This window comes from Canis lupus, chromosome 24, assembly GCF_048164855.1.
Source record: "Canis lupus baileyi chromosome 24, mCanLup2.hap1, whole genome shotgun sequence".
NCBI classification, from domain to species: domain Eukaryota; kingdom Metazoa; phylum Chordata; class Mammalia; order Carnivora; family Canidae; genus Canis; species Canis lupus.
Window position 1 is genome coordinate 12,043,103 of NC_132861.1, and position 14,779 is coordinate 12,057,881.

A 14,779-nucleotide genomic window follows, 5' to 3' on the forward strand; every position below is an offset into this window, starting at 1 on the left:
ACCAGGGTCCTGGGCACACTGGAGGTGACAGAGTCTCCACCAAAGATCTCGGTCTGCTGCAAGTTACCCTGTGGGAGGGGACGCAGTTCTCTGCAGACAGGAGGAAGCCGGCGCTTAACCCCTTTTCCTGCACATGCCAAGGGGCGAGTCACCAGTCTGCTCTTGGGTTAAGTGGAGGTGCTGACCTGTACCTTGTTTACCTCATGTGTAGGGGGAAGGACAATGGAAAGTGGTTATTATACAAGTGGAGGGCACAAGACACCCCAAACGACACTAATAGGTTGGGACAGGTTGACAAGGAAATCATTTAGTAAACACATAGTCATTGTCAACAATCTGGAGGTGTGGGTGATTCAGAGGGGATCTGTAGTGTTCCTCTCAGGTCCTGAGGTGACTCGAAGTGATTTGTCATCCACAAAAGTCTCTTTGTTCAGCTACTGTTTGTGGGGCAGGCTTGCCTAAGTCTCAAGTTGTTTCCACTCCTATATGCCCTGCGAAACCAGCATGGAAAGCTGGCCACACTGGGTCTCCCTTGTAACCCGAAGAAGGGGCAGGCCCATGTGGACATTGCAGTGTCAGGCTGGACAACCTGAGGCGGGTGAGATGGGGGCAAGTGCTTTCAGGTAGAAGTGAGTGTCTTGGCTGCACTTTGGGGAATTCTAGGGAGGCCTACAGAGCTTTCCAGGGTCCTGTGTTCCCTGTACCCCATTTCCCCTGCCCCGTTGGAGGAAAAAGCTCATGATAAGGACCTGCTTCGACTGTGGGCATTGTCTGTGATGATCCTGATGGGATTTAGGGCACACCAAGCTCTCTTTGCAGTAGAAACATACACCTGTTTAGGCCTGAATGTGAAATCGATGGGGAAAGGACTGTAGTCCATGTGTCGTGTCCTTTGGAACTGAGTCTAGCCCGCCCAGCCTCCGGAAGATGGCCTAGCAGAGTGGAGCCTTGATGCTCTCTGAGGTTCAGGGCAGAGCTGCTGGGATCTGGGCTGGAAGACAGCTGCGGGACCCCTGGACCTGCTGGGTCTGGGGAGAGTGGGTCTTGGTGAGTGACAATCAGCTGACACTGGTACCAGCAGAAAGGGAACGCAGCCTGCAAAACACCTCCCTGCTTCCCTGCCTTGGATCCCCAGCAGGGGATTTCCTGAAGCCTGGGAGGGCCAGGCTGACAGTTACATCAAGTGCATATCACAGCAAGTCCCTCAAGTTAATTTTAATATGCTTCAAACACAAATATGTAACACAGAAACTGTAGGGGCCAGATAAATAATGTGTGACCCCATTCAAATAATCACCATGTGTGCCAGCCCGTCAGCCCCCTCCCCTCCCCTGAAACCCGCCCCACTCACAACCTCATTCAGCTTGTGCTGGGAAGGCAAGGGTGGGTGCAGGGCACAGTCAGGTCTCAAACACCAGGAAGAGGCTGGTGAGGTTTGGTGGGTCTGAGGCAGGTGGGGAGGCTGCAGCATCTGGATGTGGAAACCACTCCAGCCCGAGGGGTGGATGGAGGGAGACTTCCATGTTAAGAGGTCCCAGTTCTAATGGTGTGTGTGTGGGGGTGGGTGGGTAGGGTGGTGAAGAGGGGGCTCAGCGGCTGCCAGCCCTCAGGTTTCAGGATAGGAGCAACCCATGATGATGAAGGGATGAAGCCAGGGCAATGTGGGAATTAGCTCAAGTACCCAAGGGCAGGGCTGGTTAGGGCAAAGCTTTAGTCCACCTAGTGAGGGGTTACTTAGTTCTAACATCACTACGACTTTGACTGCAATAGGCTAACACACTGTAGCACGTTCTAACGTTAACACTGAAATCTGTATTGCTGTGTAACTGCATTTAGCAGGTGTCCTTATGGAAGCAGTTCCTAAGGGGCAGAGCCGAGCTACTGCCAAATGACTGTTGGCAGGTGGTGCCTGCTAATAGAATAAATACTTGTGTATTTAGTCAACGTGGCACGATCTACTCTAATGGAACGCCCAACTCAATATCACAACATCATGCAGAGCCACTAAAGGAAAAAAGACATGTCTCTTCAATGAGTATCTATCGTGTATGTCCCGAGGATGGGCAAAGACCCTGGGAGGTTTGCTAGAAATGAGATGTACCTGAGGCCAGCAAGCCCAAGCTTGACTCATGCCAAGAATGCAGACCAGGCCTGTCTTCAGACTGGCTGCACAGGTGCCCAGCAGGCAGGGCCGCGGGCAAGGTGGCCCCTCCCGTGGGTCGTTTCTTCCTGGTTCCATGGCTCCTGGCACAAGGAGCATCCCTGCATGAGTCTGCTCGCCTGGGGCATGCTCAGAGGCAGCCCTGGACTCAGGACTATCACGAGAGGCCATCAGGAAAAGGTGCAGGGTCTTTGTCACAAACAGGAAACAAAGGCATCATTATCGTCACCATCATTATCATGTCAACTGTTAAAAAACTGTGTCTTTCTTTGTGTGTCATGCTCCTACTCTTCCACAGCACTATAGGGAGAGCTTTCACATTCTAACTCTACTATTTCCGAGACAAATGCCAGTCCAGGGGCCAGGGACTGCTGGCTGACCGTTTCATTGGGCTCCTCTGTTTGGAAGAACCTCCTGGGCCTGAGAAGGGACCACTGTCAGCTGTGGTACTGCTTGGTCATGGGGCAGAAAATACACCTGGCTTTGTGGGAGGTCATGTGATGATCGAGCACAGCTGCAAAGTGATCCCCCGGATGGAAGGGTCAGTTTTCTGGAAGCCCCTGCAAGAACCCCTGAGCCATCTCAATGTACAGTTATGGGGTTGAGTTATAGGACCAAACTGATGAGGGGGGATGGTTGTCTATGAAGTGGGGGCCTGAGGGTCATATTTTGATTTATAGAATTTATAGAATCACATTGGAGCACACCACATGGGATGCCAGAGGATGCCTTCCTACTCTGTGCTCAATCAAGATACAGATCCTACCAGCAGTTTTCCTTCTGGAGGACAGAGCGCGGATGGTCTTGGCCAGCTCCAAGGTCATCCTCACCCTCACTCCAGAAGGTTATGTTCTTCCATATTTTCCCAAGGGTGTAGGAGCTTAATGATGGATTCTAAGATGTCACTTAGGAAAAAAGCAAATCTTGTGTTTACAAGACTGTAGATGATTCACTGTCGTGAGAAGCATCTGCAAACCGCTAAACCCCTCAGGATTTCCCACTGCTATCCCTTAGGCACTCACGACAGGAGTATTAATAAGTAAAACTTGCGAATGGAATAATAGTGACCTCACATCATGTTGACTAAGAAGCTGACTGTTCCAAAGGCAGTTACTGTTCACAAATCGCTGGTGTTTGTGTTAGAGTACCACTTGGTGGTAGGTTGAAAGGCGCTTCTTCTCTATCTTTTTTTTTTTTTTCCTTTTTCTATTTTGGGTAGAAATATTCCTGGGAAGCTAGATAGAAATGCATTTTCATATCCCAATAATTCTTAGGCACAAGTTAGAAAACTGCTGACCTTCACCAAAATATGTCAGCACTTCATGTTATAAAAAATGCAATTCAGAACCGCTGCATGTGTATATACGTATATCTAAATATACACACATATCGGTGCAGTACACAAGGATTATTCAATGTATATTCAAAACTGAGCTATTTGTAACGAACCTGAAATTCTGCAGTGAAAGTTCATTGCTCAAGAACAACTGGAGTTTCTTCCTTTCTTTTGGCTCTAACTACGGTCAAACGTTTGCACATCAGACACTACCGTTTACACTTTCCTAAGTGCCAACACCAGGACAGTCTTATATGAGGATCAGAAGAGGACTTTGCTTAGGATGCAGCTATGCAGCTACTGAGCATGCGCGCAGGGCCAGCCCGGTCAAGACTCCGTCCGTCCGTCCGGGTGGAAGCGCTGGGTGGGTCATCTGGGCGTCGCGCTGACTCTGGCGGGCGAGGAGGGCCCCGAGGAGGAGCCACGGTAGACGGGGGACGTGGGCGAGAGTTTAACCGGGCTGGTTGGGTCCCCAGTTTGGAGCTTCCAAAGCAGCTCTTCGTTGGTTCGGCTCAATCTCTTCTTCTCCTGGGTTTCTTTCTCCACATATTCCTGCAGATTGGCATTTTCCTCCGACAGTTGTCTGCATGGGGAGAACAGGAAACAATCAAGCAGCGATTCTGCTGGAAGGCAATGAACTTGAGATTCACTGGGCCAGGGGGGTCGGGGCAAGGGAGGAGGCTGCAGCCGCCTGCGGGAGCACGGGGACCAACGGGACCACAGAGACCAAGCCCCATGGGCTGAAGTGTGATTTCCATGCTTCACGCGGACACATCCGTTCCCTCACAGTCCCTCTGCCCCATCAGGGGAGGCCCTAGCTGTCCCCCGGACAGAGCAAATGCTGAAGGCAAAAGAGGAAAGGAGGGAAGTGGGGAGCTAGTGTGCGTGTGCCGCACAGGAGGCTCAGAGATAGTGGCCATCAACCATAAGGACAGCACAGGGACAGTGCCGTCAGCCCCAGGACGCCTCCTGGCCTCCCTGGCCCTGGCTCGGGTCCCCGTGAGAGCAAGCGTCTTCCCCTGCTGCACATGCTGATCTGTGCATCTGCCTGCCTGCTGGACCGAGAGCCCTTGAGGACAGGGGCCAGAGCCGCTTTCCTTGAATCCCCAGCATCCAGCCTGGCGTCTGGCACACAACAGATGCTCAATTAATGGTTGTTGATAAGGGATGCTAAATGAAAAAGGGATCGATGCATCCTGCGCTGTCATCAAGTGTGAGTTGCTTGCTTTGTTGCATTTTGTATAAATGAGGAACTGACAGGGATGGGTACACAGGCATTTTGTAGCTGCACGGACTCAGCCCAGGAAGCCAGCTCACTTGGATAAAGCCTGGACTTGCTCTTTGGGCCAGGTGCCTTTGTGATTTCCAGGGGAGGCATGGGCTGGGGTGGCTCAGGTTGAGCAGGGTGGGTGACAGACCTGCTGCCCTGGCACAGTCTCTCCTGTGAGCCTCTGGGGTGGGAATGAATGCCAGCACCACGAGTTCAGTTGCGGAGGTAATGTGTGTATGTGTGTATATGTGTGAGTGTGTGCAACTATATGTGTGTGACCTGTGAGGGGGTGGGCACACAAGAGTGTGCATGCCAGTGAGCATGATCGTGCAAGTCTGGGAGCATGCACACTTGTGTACACCTGTGGGTGACAGGAAGCACAAGTACGTATGTGAGTGTGCGTGTGCATCACAGGGTGACATATATGGATCCAAGAAGGAGTTCAGTTCAGTAAGGGGTCAGGGGACAGGCAAGGGTCCCACAGAGAGAGCTCTATCCTCATGGACAAAGTGCAGGCACACCTCATTTTACTGTGCTTCATTTTACTGCACTTTGCAGATATTTTTTATAGGCTGAAGGTTTGTGCCAGCCCTCAGTAGAGTACGGTTACCGGTGCCAATTTTCCAACAGCATTTGCTTACTTCACATCTTCACGTCACGTTTTGGTGATTTTTGCAATATTTCCAACTTTTTCATTATTATCATGTTTGTTATGCTGGTCTGTGATCAGTGATCTTTGATGTTACTACTATAATCGTTTTGGGGGTCCACGAACTACATCCGTATAAGATCCCAAACTTAATCAATTAATGTTGTGTGTGCTCTGACTGCTCCATCGACCAGACTTTCCCGGTCTCTCTCCCTCTCTTTGGGTGTCTCCCTATTTCCAGAGACACAACAATATTGAAGTTAGACCAAAGAATAACCCTACAATGGCCTCTTAAGTGCTCAGGTGAAAGGAAGAGTTGCACTTTCTCACTTTAAACCAAAAGCTTAGTGAGGAAGGCATGTGGAAAGCCTCGGTAGGCTGAGAGCTGGGGCTTCTTGTGCCAAACATCAGCTAAGTTGTGGTGCAAAGGAAAGATTCTTGAAGGATATTAAAAGTGCTGCTCCAGTGAACATGTGGTGTAGAAAGTGGAACAGCCTTACTATTGATATGGAGAAACTTTGAGTGGTCTGGAGAGAAGAGCAAACCAGCCACAACATTCCCTTAGGCCCAAGATTAATCCAGAGCAAGGCCCTAAATCTCTCAATCTGTGAGGGATGATAGAGGTGAGGAAGCTGCAGAAGAAAGGTCTGAAGCTGGCAGAGGTTGGTTCCTGAGGTTTAAGGAAAGAAGCCAACTCCAGAACATAAGGTATAAGGTGAAGCAACAAATGCTGGTGTAGAAGCTGCAGTGAGGTACCCAAAAGGTCTAGCTAAGGTGATTCATGAAGGCGGCTACACTAAACAATAGATTTTTCAATGTAGACAAAACAGCCTTCTGTTGGAAGATGATGCCATCAAGACTTTCATAGCTAGAGAAGTCTTCGAAGGACAGGCTGACTCTCGTTAGGAGCTAAAGCAGCTGATGACTTCAGTTGAAGCCAGTGCAAATTGACCATTTGGAAAATCCTAGGGCCCTTCAGAATGATGCAAAATCTACTCTATCCTCTATCAGTGGAACCACAAAGCCTGGATGACAGCACATCTGTTTACAGTATGGTTTACTGAATATTTGAAGCCCACTGTAAAGATCTGCTGCAGAGAAAAATGATTCCTATCAAAATACTACTGCTGACCAACAATGCACCTGGTCGCCCAAGAGCTCTGATGGAGACTGGCAAGATGAATGTGGTCTTCATGCCTGCTGACACAACATCCATTCTACAGTCCATGGATCAAGGAATAATTTTGCCTTTCAAGTCTTATTCTTTAAGAAATACATTTTTGTAAGCCTACAGCTGCCATGGAGAGTGATTCCTCTGATGGATCTGGGCAAAGTCAATTGAAAACCTTCTGGAAAGGATTCACCATTATAAGATGCCGGTAAGAACATTCATGATTCATGGGAAGAAGTCAAATTATGCACATTCACAGGAGTTTGGAAGAAGTTGGTGTCCTCCCCCCCACCCCCGCCCCATGGAGGACTTGGAGGCGAGAGGTTCAGGATGTCAGTGGAGGCAGTAACTACAGATGTAGTGAAAACAGCAAGAGAACTGGAAATCAAAGTGGGACCTGAAGATGGGACCACATTGCTGCCATCTCATGATCAAACTTGAACGGATGAGGAGCTGGTTCTCATGGATGAGTCAAGAAAGTGGTTTCTTGAGATGGAAACCACTCTTGGCGGAGATGCCATGAAGACTGTTGCATTGACCACAAAGGATTTAGAGTAGTACATCAACTTAGCTAAAAAAGCAGCAGCAGGGATTGAGAGGATTGACTCCAGTTTTGAAAGAAGTTCTACTTGTGGGTGAAATGCTATCAAACAGCATTGCACACTACAGAGAAATATTTTGTGAAAGTCCATCGATGTAGCAAACTTCATTGTTGTTTTAAGAAATTGGCACAGACACCCCAGCCTTCAGCAGCTTGACCCCCACCAGTCAGTAGCCACTGATAGTGAGCCAAGACCCTCCATCAGTAAAAAGATTTATGACTCGCTGAAACTTTGGATGGTGGTTTGCATTTTTCAGCAATAAAGCATTTTTAAATTAAGGTATGCACATTGCTTTTTTAGACATGATGGTATTTCACACTTAGTAAACTATAGGATAGTGTAAACCTAACTTTTATATGTACCGGGAAACCATTCATTTGGGAAAAATTCATGTGATTGCTTCGTTGCGATACTTGCTTAACTGCGGCAGTCTGGAACTGAACCCAAGGTCTGCCTACAAGCTCCAGTTGGCTGATCAAGCTAAACACTGCTTCACTCTACTCTGACAGCAGAAGGGGGGACCCCCACATCCTTCCTTGTAAGTTGGAGCACATCAGAGCAGGGGATGGAGATGGGAACAGTGTTACTCAGAAGATCTGCATTCGACTACACAGCTTCACTGGATTGTTCACTCCCTGCCATCCCCTGGCCAGGGCCAGCTCTTCATGGCCTTGGGCAGGCTGGCCCAGGATGACAGCTCAGCAGCTGAGGGCCCTACACAGGTCTGTGCTGTGAGCTAACAGAGCACAGGCTCAGCTCATGGCGTTTTTGTCTTTTGCCTGGGAATATCTAGCTGGCACTCCTCCAAACCCCCCAGAAATAAAGCCCTCCATCTCCCAGCTGCACTGGAGACCTCTCCTGCACACATGAGCCAATTTCACTCATTTGTCCCCAAGTGGGGACCACTGATATGCAGAGCCAGGCACAGGCCGGGAGGTCCCAGTGGGGTGTTTTATTCTTTTTTTCATATGTGAAATGCCAAGAGCCTGTGTGGGAAAGCCTCAAAGCACAGAGGAATTAGATAAATTGGATGCTGGACAAGAACAGAGTCCCCAAAGAAACTCAAGAGCAATGCCACTTTGTAGGTGACACCTGATTTGTTAGGCTCAGACACCCAGGCCCACCTACCTTGTGACAACGGTGTTCTGGTCAATCCTTGCTTTGAGGTCTTCATTTTGCTGCTGGAGAACTTGGATCTTTTCTTCTAGGATAATATTCTTTTCCGCCTACAAAGGACGCAGTGTTAAGAGGTTCTCAGCAAGGCCATGACAAATATAGAAGGCCAGTGCCCTTGGCTTCTGGGCTTTGGAGGATTATCAAGAACATTGCTTTGTGGGGTGCCTGGGTGGCTTGGTGGGTTGGGTGTCCAACTTTTGATTCTGGCTCAGGTCATGATCTCAGGGTCCTGAAGTGCACCCCACACGGGGCTCTGTGTTCCGTGTAGAGTCTTCTTGTCCCTCCCCTTCCCCCTCTGCCCTTCCCTCTGTTCATGTGCACATATGCTCTCTCTCTCTCTCTCTCAAATAAATAAATAAAATCTTAAAAAAAAAATAGTGCATTGCAAATTACAATGGGTTGTAAAATCAAGTTAGATGTGAGTAGTATTTTTAAAAACAAAATAAAACAGAAAATACCAGAGTGCACTGTATGTAGTAAAAATATTATTGTTATACATATTTTAGATATAAATATTTTTTACATATATTATACAATGTGTGTGTATGTATATGTCCGGTTTCTGTGTAGAATACATTTCTTCCAGGGCATGCCCAGGCAGTCAAAGATGAGCTGTCAGAGATCAGTGAACACCCCTGGGTCCTAGTTTGGCTGATGGGTCCCCTGGTTCTCCCTGACGGTCAACTGAGCTGCATCAGCATCCCTGCCCGGCATGTATGCACAATAGGACATTCTGAATTAATGGAGGGATAGAAATACAAATAATGTGGACACATTTTTTCCTTCTGAGAGTATGACCAGCCAGGAAGCCAAACCCTGAGATGGGCTTGGAACATGATCAGAAAATAACATTTTCCCCTGGTTGTTATTCCCCTACAATTTATGCTTTTCTCTCTGTGTGGCCCCTAGGGACTTGCAGAAGCACAGTTCTACTCTAAGATAAATTCAGAAATAAATTATTTTTTGAAGAACAAATGACAAATTCACTATTGGGTCGTCAATCTTTGAGGAAAACTGTTGCCCTTCCACGAAGAGGACCAGGAGTCAGAGCCAAAGGGCTGGACTCTGTCCCAGCTTTCCAGCAGGGCACTTCCCTACAGCCTTCATCTTTGCTCCCAGGAAATGGGAAGTGATTAAATTGGTTCTTTCTGTATGCCAGGAAAGGTTTCTGGAAGGAGAAAGCATGCAGGCCTGCAGAATGTCTGGAACGTGGCTAAAAACATCTGAGTAAACCCTAAGATTTGTGGGTGATCAGACAGCTGAATGCGGATTGTCCGGCCTGGAGGAGGAGGAGGATTGTCGGTCTCCATGTGGGCCAGGCAGCGTGGCAGGACTCTGACACTGCTGGGAAGCTCTGGGCCATTGGGAGGTGCCACATGGTCACCATTGCCTGGATGCTGGTTACTGACAGACACACGGCAGGCTGCCCCCACCCCACCTGATAAGCACCTGTACAGTATGAGATGTCTGCAAGAAGTGGAGGTGCCAGATCCAGCAGGTAGGCCTAGATCAGCCCCTGGCTTAGGAAAACCAGCTTCGAGGGATATTTCAGAAACAAGCAGGGGACTTTAGAAGTTAGCCAAGATGATTAATTACTAAGACGGCAAGTTAAAGATCTGCTGGCTGGGCTGAACAGGAGGCAGAGGGCTGTGAGAGCCGGAACGTGGAGCACTGGGCCAGCACTCCTACCTGGGCCCAGCCACTTACTGGCTCTCCTTACGCCTCTGCCTAGGCCTCCGTGTGCATCTGCGACTATGAAAGGAGCCTCCCGACAGTACTTGCTCCAGGGGATGGCTGTCAGAGTTAAAGAACGTAAAGTGCTTTGCACCAAGCCTGGCACACCTCAGTGTGCTCCATTTATACTGGCTTACCACCTATCGCCTGCAGGGAGGAGGGAGGAAGGAGCACTCCCCCAGGGGAGGAGTGGCAGATGGAGAATGGAGGCGGGAATCAGGAGGGCTCCCCAGTTGTACAAAATGAGGCCACCTCAGATTCCTTATCAGAATTCCTGGCTTCCTAAGAAAGATCTTGAGACTGAGCCATGGCATTTTCAGGTGTAGGCAGTGGACAGGGAAGGGTCCACCTTCCGGATGCTGTGAACAGCATCTTGCTGACAGTACGGCATATCATTCAGGTTCCTGGGGCTCTCCCAAGCACACAGGCTGACTCACCAGTTTTTCCAGCTCAATGATCTTCTTTTCCTGCTGGTGTATTTGCTGATTCTTCATCTCTAATACCTGCTTCAGACTCTTCATGTCTTCTTCCAAGTGCTGATAGGGAGCCAATGCAATCTACAACAGCAGAGAACAAGAGCTATTTACCAGGGGTCCCAGCAAAGTCCAGGATCCACCAGTGCCATGAGTTCAGCTAAATCTAGCCTCCTGTAACAAGTTTCCCAGTAGGCACGGGGGCATGAGTGTGAGCGCACTCACAGCCTTCTCTGATAAAGGTACGCATTGGTTTCCCACTGGAAATGCTATAAGAAATCCAGCTCTCTGGGGAACAAGAGAGGTAAAGCCATCACCCACTGAAGAGTCTGGATGCTGGGGTGGCAGGATGCCACCAGCCCATCCCCAAAAGGGAGCTCATGGGGTAAAAAAGAGTAAATTCAACATTGGCTTTTAACATTGACCCAGACTACTTGGTTCAACAGACACATTGAGATTTACAGGTCTCCCTCGTACCCAGGCAGAGCTGGGCAAGGGGTGGGGTAGGGGTGGGGTGTATCCTTGTGTAGGAAATGAGCAAAGTGGTTTAAAAAGCAGAAAAGGCATTTTAGGGAAAGAAATGCTACAGTAAGGTTGCCAAATGTAACAACAGCAACAACAACAAAACATAGGACATTAAGTATGAATTCCAGATAAAGCACCTTTTCTTTTTTAAGTATAAGTATTAGATGGGATACACTTATATAAAAAATTCACTTATTTATAATTCAAACTGACCTGGGTGTCTTGCATTTTATCTGGCAATCCTCCCTGAGAGGGAAGGAACTTTGCCAGCTTTTCTGGAAAACACTCCCCTCAACCTATTAAGACAGGCATAGGTGGTGACTCTTGCACCAGCCGACCCCCAAGCTGGGGGGGATGGAGGGGAGGGCGTGCGGGTCGCGGGGGCTCGGGGGCCGTGGCTGGGGCGCCGTGGAATCTGGCGAGAACACATCAGTGGAGAACCCACAGCTGTCCTTGTGTCAGGAGAGAGGTGCTGACAGGGACATGTCCTGGCCGGCCGTCACTGCGGCAGCGGATCCACACAGAGGTCCCGTCTCTGGGGGAGACTGCTGAGGTGACTCCCGGGGTGGGGCCCCTGTGGGAGCCCGGAGGCCTGGGGGGGCCTGGGGGGGCCTGGGGAGCAGGACTACCTCCAGCTGCTCCTCGGTGTTCTTCCTCAGAGCCTCCTCAAAGCGCCTGGCGCGGTCCCGCAGAGACTGGCTCTGGAAGGTCAGCGTGTCCACCTGGTCCTGGAGGGAAGGACAAGAGGCCCGGCTCGGCCCAGCTCGGCGCCTGCAGACACTGTGGCCCGGGCAGCCGGCAAGGGACCGCCGCCCACCCCACAGGTGGCCGCTCTCCACGGGGCGGCGGAGGCTGCTGAGGTCGCCAGGCCCCGCCGGCCCCCGGGCTCCGCAGGCAGTGCCCTGGCGGGAGCGGGCGAGCTCGGGTCCCCCCAGCAGGAGGCCGCTGGCCTCGTCCCCCCCTCAGCTGCCGTGGAGGCGGGAGGCAATGCTGCCGTGTCCCACCTCGGGGAGGCCTCGAGTCCCTGACCTGACGAAGGACAGATACCCATTTCAGAGAACTGCCCTGGTGAATAAACCGTTGAACCATCCCTGACTCCCCTCTCTGCCTGAGACCCCTCCTGTGACCACCACACACACTAATTTGGGGTCAGTCATCAAGTGCTGCCAATTCCACCTGCCTAACGTCCCTGGCGTCCGCGAGCTCCCTGGTCCCTGTCCCTCCAGCTAAAGTTGAGGCACGCTGCTGCTCCTTGCTGGACCTGACGCCGGGCTTCTAAGTCTTCTGCCCTCACGCTGGAGGCAGGGGGAGCTTTCTAAAGCGGAACCGAACCCATCACCCCCACCATGTTAAACCCCATTGGCATGAAGATGAAGTGCCCACTTGACACAGTGTTGACATGCCTCCTGCTCAGCCCCTCTGGTCTCCCAGCTCCGCTCTCACTGCTCCCCTCCCCACCCCACCTTACCTTCCAGCTCCCCCCTCCCTGCTCACTTCTGGCCTCCCCTCAGCCTTTCTGGGCCTCAGGGCTGGACTGCATATCTCTGGCAGGAGGTGCCATATGAGCGGAGTCTTTTCTCCCATTTAGACTCTCCGCCCGGCTAGACCCCCAGCAGCTCTCTGTGTCCTCACTGACCAGATGACGGTGTGTCCAAGGAGGAACCATTTCTTGCTCCTTCCCTGGCTGCCAGGGCAGATGCATCTACACTCAACCTCCCTTGCAACCCCAGCAATGCCCGATCACTGCAGGTGAGCAAAGGATGCCGGGCAGGGGGCTTTCTCTTGATGCTCAAGCACAGTGAGAGATGATGCCTCATTCATGCAGAATATCCCAAAGGTCTCCATCCAATGACACCACTTCTGTGACATTAAAATGGAGGGACTAAGGTCTCCCCAAGAGCTCTTCTGGCCAAAGAAACAGCTTCATCCCCCTCGTATAAAGGCCTAGGTGCTGTAAATCATGTAATCCCACATAAAAACACTGTCATGTATGAAGTGCTGGCTTGCCTGCTTTCTCCCTCTCATCAGAGGGCCTTGTTTTGCAAACCATCCTTGGCAGGTTCCTTTTCCTCTTTTTTTTTTTTTTTGTTTCTGGTTACTTCCAATTTTATTTTTAAACAACAACAACAAAAAGCCCCCCTCCCCCACCGCCATGCCATTAAATCCAAGTGCTGGTGCATTAGGGCATTATAGTTGTCAGTGGGAATTTGTATGCACAGGAGCTGATGAATGTAAATTCCAGCCCAGGGCAACACCAGCTGGGCCCCAGCACATGGTCACTCCATAGCTGCAGTCACCTTCTAGAACATGACTATAAAAATGACTATAAAAATGCTACACAGCTCCTACACCCAACTCCGTGCTCACAGAGGAAGCATTTCTTTCAGGTCTCTCCTCCTTCATTGAAGAGCAAAACCATGAAAGATGCATCAGGCAATGCCACCTGGGACAGATCTAAAATGTCCAACTGTGTTTTTATCTGCCTTATTCACCATTACTCAAAACAGATCCATAGGCAGACAATGGTGCCACAGCCATCAGACCAAACAGACTGTTTTTCAATTTGAGTCAAACTAAGAGGCAGAAAGGCCCCGCTGGTGATGCAGCCCAGCATGGGTCACTCAAGGGTTAACCAATGACATAACAATAGTAGTAGGAAACGTAACAATGTTAGAAACGATTTCATAGCAATAGCCACTCCTTACTAGCATCTACCATGAGCCAACCTAGTGCTAGGCCCTTAATCTGCTCACATCGAGAGGAAGGTATTGTTATCGCCCCTATTTCACAGATGAGTAAAGTAAGGTTTATAGAGCTTATGTAACTGTTCATGATTTCCAAGCTAGAAAGAGGAGGTATAGTGGGGAGTTAAAAACTCCAAGCTCACATCTCTTGCCCCAGATCTGTTTCTCTAGCCACCAGGAGCTTAGAAGTTTTGGCCTAAGCAATGCCGTCCTCTTTGTACCAAATATTCTCCAGCCCAAATAAACTCTTTCCATGGAGAGTTACAACTGAAATATATACAATTCATGACAGTTTAATGTTAGCGGCAGAGTGAAGACTCATATGAAACAAAACTCTCCCTTCTTTTGGTTTTGGACTGGACGCACAGGAAGGCAGTTTGGGGTTAATGGGCCAAGGATAAGCCATGTGAGGACTGCACCGGCTTACTGCAGGACCATCCATGGATCAACGGATCGGGGCAGTGGAGGGCTTGCAGCAGGCGGTTTCCCATTTTAAAACTTCTGAATAGTACATTCAACAGCTGTGACACTGGCTATCTCCACAATCCTGGATTCTTGTCTTGGTGCGCAGGCTCTGTACAATGAATATTGCCAGGGGAAAGTATGCCAGCAAAGAAGGAAAATTCTCGCCTTTGTATTACAGTTTTAATAAACACCTTCCACAACTTTCAGATGTGCGTGTTCCTAATATTTAACAAATAATCTTGTTATAACAGAGGCAGCCATAGTTGGGAATGGAAGCAGGGCCACCGACCTCACCCTTGCTTCCCAGGCAGCTCCAACCTAGGGCTGGGGGTGGCCTGGGTCTCTAGAAGGCGGGAGGGAGACGCGGGTGATCTGGGAGACCTTTCATTCTCCCCATGGAGGTCAGAAGGAAGCCAGGCAGCCCCCAGACTCTGAGACCCATGTTTTCCGCAGGTTAGCAGTGGAAGACGAAG

The 14,779-nt window shown here is 50.0% G+C and overlaps 1 protein-coding gene and 1 long non-coding RNA gene across 12 annotated transcripts in view; one reads left to right on the forward strand and one right to left on the reverse strand.

The window, feature by feature from the left end:
• Positions 1–1,200: 1,200 nt before the first annotated feature.
• The window catches only part of MTUS2 (microtubule associated scaffold protein 2), a 588,550-nt gene continuing 574,971 nt past the window's right edge, over positions 1,201–14,779 (reverse strand). For 10 of the 11 annotated variants that reach the window (XM_072795621.1, XM_072795619.1, XM_072795616.1 and 7 more), the window contains 4 exons: positions 11,727–11,825; positions 10,537–10,656; positions 8,318–8,415; positions 1,201–4,080 (listed from right to left, as the gene is read on the reverse strand). In XM_072795621.1, the coding sequence (XP_072651722.1) occupies positions 3,867–4,080; positions 8,318–8,415; positions 10,537–10,656; positions 11,727–11,825 (531 nt within the window). In that variant the 3' untranslated portion in view covers positions 1,201–3,866. Of the gene's footprint in view, positions 4,081–8,317; positions 8,416–10,536; positions 10,657–11,726; positions 11,826–14,779 lie in introns of those variants that run through there. The other variant, XR_012016248.1, reaches the window with a different exon arrangement.
• LOC140615762 (uncharacterized) lies at positions 13,225–14,512 on the forward strand. The gene is made up of 2 exons (XR_012016254.1): positions 13,225–13,862; positions 14,210–14,512. It is a non-coding gene; the product is annotated as an uncharacterized lncRNA (long non-coding RNA).